The sequence below is a fragment of the Penicillium odoratum genome, assembly GCF_028828045.1.
Source record: "Penicillium odoratum strain IBT 22623 chromosome Unknown utg000005l_segment0_segment0, whole genome shotgun sequence".
NCBI classification, from domain to species: Eukaryota; Fungi; Ascomycota; class Eurotiomycetes; order Eurotiales; family Aspergillaceae; genus Penicillium; species Penicillium odoratum.
Window position 1 is genome coordinate 3,193,191 of NW_026643147.1, and position 15,249 is coordinate 3,208,439.

Consider the following 15,249-nt stretch of genomic DNA (forward strand, 5'->3'; position numbering starts at 1 on the left):
GGCGAGTCTCTGCGAGTATTCGTTAGCATAACGTCCGACGACCAAGGACCCACGACTCCCCGTTGCCATTGTCTTCAATGAACCCAAGCACGCATCCTGGAGTTCTGTTGATCTGAATTTTTTCCACAATTCACCGAAATTCATTTCGCGGATTACTATACCTCGCGCCCTATCCTTCCGATCGACTCTCTCCCTCGTACAATTCGGTCTCGGCCGGATTTCCCTCGACCATCGCCCTCTTCCTCCATTGTGGCTTCCATCCTCTACCGGGCGGCGCCCATTGACCCGGCTCTCAAACCTGGCTCGCCTCCTCATCAATCCTCTGAGCTTTCCCGTTTCGAGTCTCCGTCCGTCGACACTCCGGCGTCACAGTCTACCGATAACGACCTCCCCAAATCATTCTCACCAGTGCTGCCAGATCTGAGCAGTATTGGCAAGTACAATAGTTCGGAGTACAGAGAGAGTTTCCCTGGCTCAGTCTCTGTGAGCGCCTCCCTACCAGGATTGGCGGCACTTGCCTCGGTCGCGTCTGCGCCCACCTCCAATCTACGGTACGTTCATGGAGGACAGCAGATAACAAGTTGAGGGGGATGATGACGTCCCTATCTTGCGATTTAAAGGATGAATGCATTTCCCCTCACCAACTCAGCTGTATACCCCTCTCTGCTGATCCAATGAGGGCGCATCAGAAATGGGCGCGAATCGATTGGCTAACCCTCATTTTCCTCCCAGCGAGTCCAGGAATTCGAATTTGAACATGGCAAACATGACCTACGTGACTTCATCTCCAGCTGCGACTACTGGTGGACAAGGTAGTAGTCCTGTAAGTTTTGAAACTTTCCTTGATTAATTCCCCTGTCGCATGTTCCCTATCTTCATGATTTTCATTTGGGGCTTATCGGGATCCTTATCTTTTGCACGCAAGTAACTGGGGCCTTGGCAACCACCCGATCCGTGCGCCTCTCCCTTATCGAGCCCGTCAAATCTCTCCCCAATCTTATCATCTATCAACCACCCCCATCCCATCTTGTTCTTTCCTTAATTTCCCCATTTCCACTATGGCGAGTACATTGACTGACGACAAACGAACTCAATTACAGCCCGTCTGCCAGAACTGCGGCACCTCCACCACACCCTTGTGGCGTAGGGACGAATCCGGCTCCGTGCTTTGCAATGCCTGCGGCTTGTTCCTCAAGCTGCACGGGCGGCCTCGTCCGATAAGCCTGAAGACCGATGTGATTAAAAGTCGCAACCGCGTGAAGACTGGCCAGGGCCCCAAACGCAAGGTGAGTACGCGACTGGCGCATAAGAAATCTCTGCACCCTGTCGTCTTCGGACCCTAGATAAGAAATTTCTCAGCTTACTGACTCCCATTGTGATCTATTAGTCTGGCGGCCCTATCGATGCCAACGGTCTCGCGACACAACCCGATGTGGGAACCCCGCCTATGGGCTCGCATGGCTACCGTCGCGCGTCGCGTAAGATGTCCCCGGGACACTCGGATCGCTCAAATTCCCCCTTGTCGCGAACAGAGACACCCGGCTTTGCCTCCATGCACAACTCGAACATCGCGCCCCAGCACATGTTTGATAGCGTCACTCGAGGGGACGGTTCTCTGAACTCGGGTCTTCCTTCCTTTCCGCTGCGTCAACCTTCTCCGTCTGCCGTGGATCGTCAGCTCGACTCCCCGCAGACATATGAAAGCCTGTTGGCCCTCAACACGTCCCTGAAGACCCGCGTCAGTGAGCTTGACCTGATCAATGAGCTGTTCCGTGGACGAGTCGCAGAACTCGAGCAGAGTGACGCTAGCGCGCGTCGATCGGAGATGATCGCCCGCGATTCCGAGTCTCGTCTGCGCCGATCGCTCGAAGAGTCCCAGCACCGCGAGGAAGAGCTCAAGCGACATATCAATGATCTAGAACGTCAGTTATCTGGTGATGGGGAGTTCTTAGAGCCCCACGCCAAACGAATCCGACTGTCGGACGTGGTAGAGCAATCACCCGAGCAATCTCCGACGCAGACCAAATCACCAAGCAGTGCTTAAAGAAACGAAAAATGCCCCTTCCCACCACTCAATTGTCATGGCCCCATTAGCCCTCTCCGCCGTTCATTCGAGTAGTTGGAGTTCGCTATAAGCTTGGCTGCTGGCTTGTCCGATCTTCCCTGGTCTTTTTGATACCCTTCCCGACTCTTTCGTCACCGGTGGCTTGGATTTTTTTTCGTCTCGTCCATTTTCAACAGAAAAAGCTCGACCATGGTTGATTATAATTTCCTTTCCGATTCTTGTCGGAATGCTTCACAAGAGGTCTCCTTTAATTTTTGCTCTTTGCCACGGGTTTGTGTACGGAATCTCCGATTATGCTTCTAATACATTGTTTCTTCCCTACCTTTTCTTTCTATCCCTGCCTTTTTCTATGGATTCTTGTACACAGGGGTGGGAAGATCAGACAAGGTTCAGCCGTGTTGAAACCAAGAAAAAAACCTACATGAACTCTGTCTTTTGTTTACTTTGCAATGTGGATCGAGATATCGATCAGGGATCTTATGTTTCGTTCGTGGATGCCCTGATAGAGGCGAAAGGTGCTTGTTTTCGGCTGGTTTGACAGGTCAACGAGCCGAGTGTTTATTGAAATTTGATATTTTCATGTCTCCTTTTTTTAATCTCTTAGGAGCTAGCGTGGTATTCGATGACGATAGCTGAATGCTAAATGATCTAATGTTGGTCATCTCTATTCTTGATTCAGATGATCTAAGCTTCTATGAACCAAGTCTACTCCTTATAAGTGGAAACATCATGTCTAATTTCAATATAAGAAACTGTCAAGTACCATTGATAAAATGTGGCTTTGGAATGATGAAGAGACAAAAGAAATATTCGCAGTAAATGCAAGGAGTATCAAGTCTAAGCGAGAAAACCAAAGAGAATGCACAACATAAACCCCGTATATTTTACCTCCAGGGTCAGGAGATATTGGCCAGCAATTCTGCATCATAATGCGCACTCCCGCGCAGCAGCATAATAGCGAGCGATCCCAATAGTTAAATAACCGGCAGGACCCACACCAACCATTTTCAAAGAGAACAGTCACTTATGCGATCCGGTGTCCATTCTTCTTCCGGTTTTTGTGGATCTGCGACTCGCGCCAGATACTCCATAGACAAACTACGATGCCGCAGAGACCTGAGAAGAATGTCATAAAGTAGGCGGAACGGTAGCAGACTAGACCATCGGGACATTCGCTGTCACCGTCGTGGCCGACGACAGAGTGGTGATCATATACTGTGCCGTAGACAAGGTTGAACACGTTGCCGCTGAGCACTGGGGCTAGAGTCATGGCTCCCCAGTTTTGGGAGAGACCGCCAATGCCAAAGGTGTGAGCAGTAAGGGAAGGAAAGACGCCGAATAAGAAACCGTAAGCAACACCCGTGAAGCCTGAGACAACGACGAGGGTGTTCGGGTTGGAAATTGAGGCGCCGGCAAGCTGGGTGAGGGTGAAAACGAGGGCAGAGATGAAGAGACACCAGAAGCGGGACATGTTCAGTTTCTTGACGAGGATATCGGAGCCAATGCCGCTAAGGAGACGGCCGAGGAAGTTGCCGAAAGACAGGATGGAAACGTGCATGATCTGGCGCTCCTGGATGAACTTGGATGTGGCGCTGTCGTCGTAGTATAACCACAGAGCCTTGGCGCTGTTTCCGATGTTGTTGATGGTCATCAAACCGATACCGGATAGGAGTGCCATGGTCAGGAATAATTGCCAGAATTCAACGTGCTTGAGCATGGCCAGGCCGCGGATATCGGGATGGTGGGCATCCACGGCAATGGCGGCCAAGTAGTCGTCGTCTAGTGTATCGAATGATGGCCGGCCATCAGGCTTGGAAAACAATGACGAGCTCTCGTCCTGGTCGTGGTTATATGCTCCGCCACGGTGGTTCGAGTGGACGGAATGACTGCGCACGTGCGCCGAGTTCTCGTGGTCGTAACCTGTGGAGTCATGGATTTCCTCGGTGTGTTCTCCAACAGTGCTCGGTCGGCGCATTCTTTGCGACTCGGGGGCGCCTGATTGTTCATGGTTTGGGATTGAAGCATAGGGCTCGTTCTGGCTGGGGAAGATTCGCAAAAATGGGATAGAGACCAAAGGGAGGATAGTGGTTCCACAGGCGAGAAGCAGCAAGAATCTACCCGTGTCATCCTTGAAGATGAGGCTGGACACATTGGACCAGAATAGAGCACTGAGTCCAAAGGCAGCCAACGGGACTGCTGTCGCAGTGCCGCGGTTCTCGGCAAAGTTGGATGCCGCTGTAAGGAGATTAGCTCCTCTACCTAATCGGATAAGGGATCATGCATGACGCACCAACTTTGATAGCACCGCCAAAGGCTGCGCAACCACCGGTACCGGTCAAAAAGGCGAAAAAGCACAAGAAAACAATAGGGACCGATCCTTCTCCGTGTTGGTAGGCTAGCAGGTGTTAGATTCAATTCCTTGCTGCGACTCGATTACAAGAAACCAACCTAGGTAGATCGGATAGTATCCCAGACCCAGGCAGACCGAACCGATAAGAGTAATAAGTCGAGGTCCCTTTGCATCAGTCAATAGACCCATGGGAATACCCATGGCATACATGCCCAGATTTCCCGCCACACCCTGCCAAGCTGTCAACATTGAGGCTCCTTTATAGACGGGAGGTACCACGACTCACGATAAGGTTACCCTCAGTCGAGGAAAGCTTTAATCGGTGTGCGAACTGTGGTGCCCATGCGGAGTATGCATACTAAGTATCCGTCAGCCGGTCAGCCATCGCGCTGTCAAGCCAAGCGGCCGAAAGTCACATACATTTGTCCCACAAGACAGAGCTATCAACGTCCCCGCAACGACGGATATAATCCGAGCGGTAGTATGAGGAGAAACAGAAGGCATTATGACAAAGGCCCACTAGATCCTGTTCCAGCAGAGACCGTCCGTGAAAGGACAATGGGAGCTAGAGTGTAACCGGTGTGCGGAATTGGGGTCACGCGTTTATCAGGGCGCACGGTCACGGGAGATAATTGAGGAAAAAGAAGTCTAGCGACAGGACATCGGAGCCGATAAAGGAGTGACGAGAGGTGGAATAGCAGCGCCGGAAGATCCGAGTCTACAACGAACGAGGGGGCCGAGTTAAGGTGAAGATTCAGAAGCGTCGTAATCGGCCTACGGGGAGGCCACGATAACGGGGGCGCAGACGCTCCACTGGACCCGGTAAATCCCCGGAGCGCCAAGCATTCGTGGGAGTCAACATACATCTAGATCAGACTTTTTGATTGTGCAATGTTGTCAGCTTATTGGAGCTTCATGCAGGCCTTAGAGTATCTGAAACGTTTTATCCACACTCAAACGACGAAGGTGCATATGTGTGCGGATTAGATGCGTTACGTCATCGAGCGACGGTGATAAGGATGCTTAAATACTTTAATTGTTCTCTCAATTTTCAATGTACTCAGTTGGCTTCCAAGGTTCCAGTACATCTGGGCAAAATGGAGACTATGATAACAACGCACCGCGAAATTATGCAAGAAGTGCAGGAATTGTGTGATTTGATATACGAGCATACTTCGTATATCAATACCATGACGGCATCGCCTTATATGGTTTAGCGTATCCCCTCACTTAGCCTTAACGTAAACCCCTGGAAGGGAAGTAGAAAATATCATATACTGGAAGATCCACATATGTAAAGTGAAGTTTTTCCGCGTCAATTCAATCAATTTGCTTAAACTGCATTACGTTACATGTTAGTATTAGTAGTAAACATGGCAGCCGAAATCAGTGGCAGATTGAGTGCACGTGATCCGCATTGGGCCCCACCGCTTTGGCAGTACGGGGCGGAAAAGGGCCAATCCGTTACAAATGCGAGGCACCCCAATGTCAGTTTGAGATTGTGTGACTCGCGCAAGTTGCCTATATATATGAGAGCTCTTTTAGAAAGCCCTTCGACTGTTCAATCAATACGGCAGGAGATCGAGTAGACAAACGGTAAACGAAGTATGGAAAGTTGGTAGCTGTTCCAGGCGCCGCGCTTTTTGTCAAGCGGAAAGCCTCTACTAGGCCAACACTTGGAGCCTATCAAACAAGGACCTATCAGGCGTTGCCATGCCGAATCTCAATTTGTTCACATGCAATCTCGGGATATGTATTAGAGAGAATAGATCCGCCTAAGCGCCCGGTGGCGGCGCCTTAGCCAGATGCCGATAGTGGCACCGGAAATAGAAGATAAAGATGCCTGTTGCTAGGCTTTGAATAATGACGTTCATCAAGAGAAAAGTTCTAAGTGAGAATGTGCCGTTGAAAGGAAATGAAGCCATCTTGGATGAAGAGGGGCTTCAAACCGTGAAAGTATCACCCAGATATGATGATACGACAGCGGGCCAGGAACAGATTCGCTGAAACTCGCAAATGACACTAGACATCAAATATTTAGATATTGCGGGTTATTCGTGGCTGTTCCGTACTTACAATTCAGAAGTCTCGGAAGAGTCCAAGTCCTTGCGAACTGCTCGAGATGTAAACGAAGAACGGTCTGATTATACTGTATTTTCGACAGGAGAGTAGGCTCAGCCACTGCGGTCGACTTCTTATGGAGATCAAGGAAAATGAGTGCTGTAAATGGAATGAACGAGATTGCTGGGTCCACTTTGATGCAGAATAATGAGTTCCACTGCTCCATGACTGAAGCGATGTCCTGGCAGACCTCGAGAACTTCTTGCCAGGTCAATGATGGCTCTTCTTTATTTGTATGGGCACACGTGAGGATTGTGAGAAGTAATCGTGCCATCATGAGGTGGAGAACAGTGACCAGTCTTGCATGATGGTCGTCATGGGACTCGTCTGCAAATGCGTTGCGTGCGGGATTGAACCACCCGGGTGGTAAGGATAAGGAAAGAATAGAGAGCTGGCGTTGAACATTGGCAAGTGTCTCGGTCATATCATCCCTTGGTCGTGAAAAATGCATTCGTATGGCCGTTCCTGTTTGCCGCATAGCAGCGATAGACAGGATATGGACGTTTAGAAGAAACGTCTTTGGACTCAACGCAAACACTGGAAGTAATCTGCAAAGATCTGCATAGTCTGATGGCAAGTGTACTTGTTGAGGAACATTCTCAGCTGAAGATTGGTCAAGAATAAAAGATGTGTTTACGAACTGGTGGTCAATCAGATTTGGGGTGCCTGATGACAGATTGGAATAAGTATCGAGGCGATAGATACACCACCACACAGATCGCCACTCTTGGATCTCGTCATTACTCAATGCACCCCAGTCAGAATGAAGTTCGCGCAAGCTTTCAAGTCGATCTAGTCCCGTGCGATAAGCCATGCGTGTGATTTGGTCAATGCGCATCCAGGACTGGTGTCCTGGGAACTGGTGGAAATCATAAAAGGCCAGGAGACAGGCTTTGCGAAATTGATCAAGAGATGGAGTAGTACCTATAATGTCGTCTTCTAGTAGGCTGGAACTCAAAAGCCGGTCAATTTGAGCATCTAAACTGTTGTCATCCGCGAGGGAGTTGAGGCCATTTAGCTTCGCAGTAATCGCAACTATTGTGGATACGAGGTCTGGATCACATCGTGAGAGCTGGTAGTCGCGCAGAAACTTTTTCTTTGAGAAGATAGGGTTTGCATCCTGAATAACATCGAAGTATTTCTCAATGCTGTTAATGAAAATGGTGAGTTGAGTCTTGCCATAAAGGTAAAGAAAATCGTACAGAGATATAGCTGGTACTTGGGGTGTGCTACGTGACTCTTGGAAAGATGTAGGGGGCGAGGAGCTGGATGACTGTTTCGTGGTGTTTTGCCCGACCGCGAAAGTTGGATCTGTGAAACAGTGAGTAATCGGTTTACTACTGATCGGCTAATTTCAAAGAGAGATTACTGGATCTTTGGAGTCTCGATGAAGAGTTTGCATAGATTGCGCCACGCAAAGGACCAGGTTTACGTCGCATTGACAAATAAGTGCATGTTTCGCCTCGAGCGAGGCATCGGCTGCAGGTGGGCTGTCTTTGATCACCTGAAGAGGCATTGTTTAGGACATTTCGTCACCTAATTTGTAAGACACACTTCATACATTTAACTTTCTTTCTGGAAACAAGGTCAGTTCAAGTCAATCTTAGGTTATAAGGGTTATATAGAAGGTACCGTATACAGGTATCGCATACTCTCTTGCGGTCTGGGTTCCGAGACTGGCGCGCATTCCCGTCTGTGATCAACTGATGCAAGGGCAAAACTGGTGGACCTGATTCTAGGCCTCCACCGTCCTGCATCTGCATGTCCATTGGCCGAGAAATTGACAAGAATCAGCAGTAAGTATGGGGCGTGAAGAAACACCGGAGTTCAACTGGACCAAAGTTGAAGATCCGCCGCGAAAGTTCCTCCGGCGCTAGTTCAAATTGAATCTAGCGTCTGTCGATCTGCCTCACTTGGCAAACAAACACTAAGTAATAGTCTTTATGTACTTCTATTTTGCCTGATATAAAGGTTAGATTTGGGTTTCATCATGATCACGTTTACCACTCAAGATTGAAGATAACGCAAGATGAAATCGTTTGCCTCATTCTCCAATGCTGTAATCTCTGGGTGAGCTGAACCCTGCATATGTTTTGATTCCCCGACCAATCACAAGAGGCAATGCAAGCAAGTTGGCCATATTGCTTATTCCCTGCAACAAGTGAGGTCTCATAAGTGTGATGGGAAAACAAATACAATCCAGGATAGTTAGCTGCTCATGAAGAAGGAAACACCTCGTCTGAACTACCATAGTCTCTGCCAATCAACATGGAAAATCCTTCCTTGAACATAGCACCAATCTTTTGATCCAGCCTTACCATGGTATACAGTACACTTCCTTGGATGACCAGCATACCCCTTTCATGAGCTAGCTGTGTGGGGCAAATATATGCATGTACATGCATCTCCAGTTGACGCATATTTGTTGACTGATGATCGCAAGTTATCCATCGCCAAAAACCTGCTTAACCATTTGATTCGGTACGTTATTTCTCAAAGATTCAAATGACTCATGAGGTCATCAGTTCATGCGTGTGCTGTGATTCTGCTCGCAAAGGAAACAATTTGGAGTGCGATTTGAAGACTCTACGCAGTATATCATGCACCTGCTACCTCCGCTGCCTGACGCCATAAAGCCAAGAAAAAGGATATAATTATTTGAGCACGCTTGGAACCGATCATATGCAGGATCTATCGCACATAACTCAGCCAATGACTTATGCTAACTCGGGTGATTTCAATTACAAAATTTGAAAGGTGGCGGTGATTTTCTTCGCTGTGTGACCCGAATGCATCAAAATACGTATGTATGAGACATAGCTGCAGACGATGAACCAATAACCTTGACGAGAGTGATCACATTTGAAATTGGTCCTTGGTACGGAGTCATTAGATCATGCCTAATCCTTACTTCTGGTTTAAAGTGAATTCAAATGTGTATAAAAGGCACATTTTCCCACATATTTTGTCCTAGGAATAGTCAGCTGTATCACAAGCACTTTCACCGGTCACCATGCAGTTACCGCTGGTTTCCACTCTTGCTCTCGCGGCCTCGTTGGCTTCTCTGGCCTCCGCCAACCCAATAAAAACTTCAGGAGAAAGTCCATTGGAAGAAGCAGCGGTATTTGCCCTTGTGGTATGTTTTACGTTTTCATGCTTGAAGGATTGGAACTAACTAGATGGCGAGCAAGTATGGCTACCCAGCCCTCCCATTCGCTGAACTCGCGTTGCCAATCTTGAATCATACTTCTTCCAACAAGTTTAATCATACAAAGGACCTTCCAACTCCAGCTTCCAAAGCCGGTGCCTTTCCTAATGTGAACACTCTTTCGTCAACGGCAATAATCGACTTGTCTTCCGATGACCTTGTGGTGGAAATTCCTGGCATTCCGGACCGTTACTGGGTTCTCGGAATCTATGACGTGTAAGTAGATGAGATTCCTCGCAGTCTCAGAGCAAGTGAGATTGACTGTGGATGCGATTTAGCTATGCAGGCAATTATGCCAATATCGGGTCAACCCAAGGCTCCACCCAAGGAAGATACCGCATAAGCTATCGGCGCAATAAGCCGGGTGTTGAGCATCATGGACCGGAGGGCTTTTATCAGTCATCTGTGTATTCCCCAACTGCATGGGGAATATTAGTGGCTCAGCTACAAGTCAAGAATGGGTCAGATGTGGACGAGGTGCATCGCCTCCAAAACGAGATCGGAATGTATACAGTGAACAAGCCATTCGCCGGAGTCCGTCGTCTGCATGCGAACGTCCTGACCGAGGAGCTCTCCGAAGTCGCCACGGAGCGCCTTATGCAATTGACTTGCAGAATTGAGGATGCTGATTTAGATCGCAGTAAAAATCCGAACTGGGCCGTCTCTGACGCTTTGCAGCGCGCCGGCTGTCTGGGTGGCTCTTACCAGTCCCAAGGGGTTGATCTGAAATGGGCGGCCGAAAAAGCTAACAAGACAGTGGAAGAAGCGGGACATGGGGAAGATGTCATACGTTTCGACAACGGCTGGAAGTTGGAACCGCTCCAATTTGATAGCGGGCGCTATGATATCAGGGCCTGGACCTCTCGAGTGAACTATTTAGCTTTGAGCTTTGAGGAGGCCCTGTACCCCATATACACCGAGGACGAGGAACTCAGTTCCGAATCGAATCAAGGATACAAATTGACATTCAACAGCCGCCCTCCGTTGAAAGAATATGGGTTCTGGAGTTTGACCGCCTATGGCCCTGATGGAAACCTGATAGCGAATTCCTTGAACCAGTATTCGCTTGGCAGTTTCTCCAACCTTACCTATTTGGATGGTACCCCTGTTTACGGAGAAGATCAAGACCAGGAAGGTCCATTTGACATTCTCCTTCAATCCCAGCAGCCCGCAAGTGGGACATCCAAGTAAGAAATCACCTCATTATTCATTATTTGATGGTCTAACCGACCTTTCTACTTCACAGCTGGCTGCCAACACCCTCTGGTAAGGGCAAAATTTCATTCGCCCGTAAGTTAATCCCATGCTTTTTTCAAGAAAGCTGCAAGTTTGGTGCTGATTGATCTAGTTCGATTTTATGGACCTCAAGATCCACTGCGCGATGGGTCCTGGCCATACCCTCTTGTCGAAAAAGTTGATGCTAAGAATGGGTGAGTATTGAACAATTTGTTTAAATGGTCCGGCGGAAGTTTGATATTAACTCTTGTCTAGATCGACTGTGTCGTTTACCCAAGCTGGTGCTCAACAGGTCCTGGATCACTCTCGTGTATTGGAGCTTTAGGCCAAACATTGAATATTGGGACCTTCGTAATGGTTGTGAAGGAAGGAAGTATTTCGCAATTTCATTCACTCAAGGGGCAGTTGCTCGATTTCTAGCCTCGCACAGCAATCTCGCATGAAAGTCAGTCTTTACTTCCAATTATTTCGGTTGTCTTATGAATTAGGCTTTGAGATAGCGTTGTAATATTCCAACAGGAGAAGGAGGCTAGAGTGCACGGTAATCCCAAGATATGCAAATGCTATACAATGGTATTTTACGTCTTCCCATCACTCATCGGACATCGCCAATTGAATTTGCACTCCATGGGCTCCTCCTTTGACATATAATTAAAAACTTGTTTCATTTGTATCTCAGGTGAGATCACACATTAAAAAATATTTCTCTCCACAAATCGCGAGACGGACAGGTATCGAGACAACATCCTATTTCCCCCCCCCCCCCCCCCCACTTAAAGTTACTCCGAAAAGTTGCTCCGGCGATAGAGTGGGGATATCCATCATTGGGGACACTAGCGGCTATAGCTTTGATTTTATCTGTCAATAAGAATTTTTCCAACTCATTATGACGTGTGCAACTTAAGTAAAGTATTTCCGGGGATCCCGTGTATTCCTGTCCCTGTATAAATCGCTTCGTCTTCTTTCCCTTCCCATCACATCGCCCACGTCCCCTGAAGTCCTCGACGACATAGTGAGCTCGCTGCAAAATGAAGGTTCTGGTTTTGGGTTCCACCGGGAAACTTGGCTCCCGCATCCTGTCCGCACTCTTGGCGAGAGGACACTCTGTTGTCGCCTTTGCGCGCGACTCTTCAAAACTCCCTCCTAGCATCATCCCTCAGTTATTAGCTGTGGAGCATGGCGATGCCACAAAACACGCCGATATCATAGCGGCCGGAAATAAGCATCAATGTGATGCTATCGTTAACTCAGCTGGCTATGCTTCCATGGTACCTTGGGGAAAGAGTGATCTCCCTTCAATCGTGGATGCAGTCATTGCCGCCGCATTGGAGATGGGCCAAACACGCCAAACCCCCTTGCGGATGTGGTTCCTTGGAGGAATCGGCCTATTGGACCTTCCCAACACCAAATACCAACTTGTGGACTAGTAAGTAGATTGGACTTGCCATCTGCCGTGTAATGTACTTACGGGGTTCAAATCTAGTTTGCGAATGTTCCCGCAACACCGTCACACCTGGGAAAAGCTTCAGGCCCTGCCCCCATCGGGTATTCAGTGGTCTGTACTCTGTCCTGGTGTTATGTATCCTTTGAGCGAAAGGACGTATCCTCTCGCAAATGAAGCATCGGCCAAAAATCTCTCGGTTGCTAGCACTTCACCCCCTGAATGGTCGTCCAAATTGTTGGCTACACCACTGGTTGGAGGCTACTTGAATGTTCTGAGTCAAGTGTCGTCATACAAAACAACACTTGAGGATAATGCAGATTTCATTGCTCAGGATCTCTTGGACGGTACAGAGAGCCCGTGGATTTACCAGAAAGTTGGTACGCGGCAGAAGAAGCACTGGGTGAGCCCATGAATCGAAGCACCCCAATAGGCGAAACGCGCTCGACATCCAATTTACGCACTTTGCGAAAAGTTAACAGACTATTGATGTGTGCCAATTTACAATGAACGTAGTGCCAGGCCAAGCTTTGCCACTGTGGATCCAGCCTCCAGACCTCACGTCCACGCTGATCTTAATCTAAAGATCTTCAAGGTTATGGATAGTATATGTATTTCCCAGATTTCATTATAACACCAGAGGTACATAATACTTTCCAGGTTACCAAACTTTCCAAAGTTGTTTTAATTACAATCCACCGTATCTCAGTATCTTCTACTTACCTGTATATATTCGTCCGATGTTGTAAATTCGTCAACAAACATAGTTTACGTTGAAAGCGGGATGATTATTAACCGCCCAAGGATTACATAAGCGACATGTGACCAGGCATGACGAAGGCGGGCTGGGGATCGTCAACTCCACTTCAGGAACCTCCTCACGAAGTCGTCTTAACTTTGGTACTGCATAAAGCTCATACTTACCAAGGCGCCTAGTCACAGTCTGGTTTGCTTGGTCACTTTATCCCATTCATCCCCACCATGGGCGCTCTATTATCTCTGCCACTATTGGCGATACCGAGCGTGAGCACGGTAAGGTCTTTTCCGAGCGCAACCGACAAGCTCTTCGCTGATGACTCTTCTTTACTCAACAGATCCTCACGGTTGGCGGGTCATGTTGCGGTGCAGCCACTTGCTCTGCGGTCTGCAGTGCATGTGGGAAATTTCAGAATAGGTATGATATCCTGGCTGCCTAGCGCAGAGAGAGTTGGCACTAATTACAGCATAGTATGGCCACGAGAATCGCCTATGCCTTTATCCTCTTGATCAACTCAATTGCTTCCTGGATCATGCTCACGCCATGGGCATTGAAGAAACTACAACATCTAACCCTCGATTACATGGAAATTCGATGCGATGGCAAGGAATGTCACGGTTGGGTAGCGGTGCACCGTATCAACTTTGCTCTCGGTCTCTTCCACTTGATTCTCGCCCTCTTGCTCCTTGGTGTTAAGTCTTCTCGGGATACCCGCGCCGCCCTTCAAAATGGTTTCTGGGGACCGAAGGTCATCCTATGGCTGGCATTTGTTGTCATGTCGTTCTTTATCCCCGAATCCTTCTTCTTTGTTTACGGCAACTATATCGCTTTCTTCTGCGCCATGCTCTTCCTTCTTCTGGGTCTGATCTTGCTGGTAGATCTTGCGCATTCTTGGGCCGAGCTTTGTCTGCAGAAGATTGAGGATAGTGACTCGCGCCTGTGGCGTGGTCTACTTGTTGGATCGACTCTCGGCATGTACGTGGCCTCCACGGTCATGACGATCCTGATGTTCATCTTTTTTGCTCGGGGCTCGTGCACCATGAACCAGGCTGCGATTTCGGTATTATCTCTCATTCTTCAACGGGTTATGGTGAAACTAACAGCTTTTAGGTCAACTTGATTCTTTTCCTGATTATTTCCATCGTTTCCGTGCAGCCCGTTGTACAGGACTCAAACCCGCGGGCAGGCTTGGCCCAGGCTGCCATGGTCACGGTTTACTGCACCTACCTTACCCTGTCTGCTGTGTCCATGGAGCCGGATGACAACCACTGCAACCCCCTAATCCGCTCCAGCGGTACTAGGACCGTCACCGTCATTTTGGGTGCCATTGTCACCATGGCCACCATCGCATACACGACCACGCGCGCTGCTACCCAGGGTATTGCGCTAGGATCCAAGGGTGGCCACAGCTACGTACAGTTGGAAGATGACGAGCATGGATTGGTCACCCAGCAGCCTAACAGCCGTCGTGAAATGCGGGCAGAGGCCCTCCGAGCTGCGGTCGAGAGCGGAAGTCTGCCGGCTAGCGCATTGGATGAGAGTGACGACGAGGACGAATTCGAGACCAGCAGCAAGGATGATGAACGTGGTTCTACACAGTACAGTTATACACTTTTCCACATCATCTTCTTCCTCGCCACTACCTGGGTGGCCACCTTGTTGGCGCAAGGGTTGCAGGTTGACACAACCGATATCGACTTTGCGCCTGTGGGCCGGACTTACTGGGCCAGCTGGGTGAAGATTGTTAGCTCTTGGGTTTGCTATGCTATCTACTTGTGGACATTGCTTGCACCTGTTTTGTTGCCCGACCGCTTTTGATTATTGCGTTATCCATTGGTGTCATAGTTGAGAATTTCCGGGCGTTCTAAGCGATAAGTGATATGTAATTTTCATGAAGACTTTCTACCGTCACTCCCTTCTCTGCTACGGTCACTCCCCTTTCTCCAAGATAGGAAACCGACGAAATGTCGAAAGTTCCACCCGATCATCGTATAAGTATTCCTCTGCTACTTTTATTGCAACCCATGACTACTTGATTAAATATCATCTACTTAGTCTCCTACTCAGTATC

General features: G+C 48.6%; 6 protein-coding genes across 6 annotated transcripts; 4 read left to right on the plus strand and 2 right to left on the minus strand.

Annotated features, from left to right (window-relative positions):
• Positions 1–1,058: 1,058 nt before the first annotated feature.
• Positions 1,059–2,044, plus strand: N7520_006740 (putative GATA transcription factor (AreB); the record flags this gene model as incomplete). Its single annotated transcript, XM_057140674.1, has 2 exons — positions 1,059–1,286; positions 1,388–2,044. 2 exons carry the CDS (start codon positions 1,059–1,061, stop codon positions 2,042–2,044), a joined length of 885 nt encoding a protein of 294 aa, XP_056994680.1.
• Positions 2,045–3,089: 1,045 nt separating this feature from the next.
• Positions 3,090–4,919, minus strand: N7520_006741 (uncharacterized protein; the record flags this gene model as incomplete). Its single annotated transcript, XM_057140675.1, has 5 exons — positions 3,090–4,300; positions 4,356–4,460; positions 4,514–4,646; positions 4,702–4,773; positions 4,836–4,919. 5 exons carry the CDS (start codon positions 4,917–4,919, stop codon positions 3,090–3,092), a joined length of 1,605 nt encoding a protein of 534 aa, XP_056994681.1.
• Positions 4,920–6,444: 1,525 nt separating this feature from the next.
• On the minus strand, positions 6,445–8,857 carry N7520_006742 (transcription factor domain-containing protein; the record flags this gene model as incomplete). The annotated part of the gene is made up of 2 exons (XM_057140676.1): positions 6,445–7,847; positions 8,785–8,857. 2 exons carry the CDS (start codon positions 8,855–8,857, stop codon positions 6,445–6,447), a joined length of 1,476 nt encoding a protein of 491 aa, XP_056994682.1.
• Positions 8,858–9,549: 692 nt separating this feature from the next.
• Positions 9,550–11,178, plus strand: N7520_006743 (DUF1254-domain-containing protein; the record flags this gene model as incomplete). Its single annotated transcript, XM_057140677.1, has 5 exons — positions 9,550–9,672; positions 9,716–9,960; positions 10,023–10,931; positions 10,991–11,034; positions 11,093–11,178. The coding sequence occupies 5 exons, from the start codon at positions 9,550–9,552 to the stop codon at positions 11,176–11,178; spliced, it is 1,407 nt and encodes a 468-aa protein (XP_056994683.1).
• Positions 11,179–12,008: 830 nt separating this feature from the next.
• On the plus strand, positions 12,009–12,836 carry N7520_006744 (NAD(P)-dependent oxidoreductase; the record flags this gene model as incomplete). Its single annotated transcript, XM_057140678.1, has 2 exons — positions 12,009–12,406; positions 12,464–12,836. 2 exons carry the CDS (start codon positions 12,009–12,011, stop codon positions 12,834–12,836), a joined length of 771 nt encoding a protein of 256 aa, XP_056994684.1.
• Positions 12,837–13,402: 566 nt separating this feature from the next.
• On the plus strand, positions 13,403–14,996 carry N7520_006745 (serine incorporator domain-containing protein; the record flags this gene model as incomplete). Its single annotated transcript, XM_057140679.1, has 4 exons — positions 13,403–13,453; positions 13,516–13,595; positions 13,650–14,238; positions 14,289–14,996. 4 exons carry the CDS (start codon positions 13,403–13,405, stop codon positions 14,994–14,996), a joined length of 1,428 nt encoding a protein of 475 aa, XP_056994685.1.
• Between the last annotated feature and the right edge of the window lie 253 nt (positions 14,997–15,249).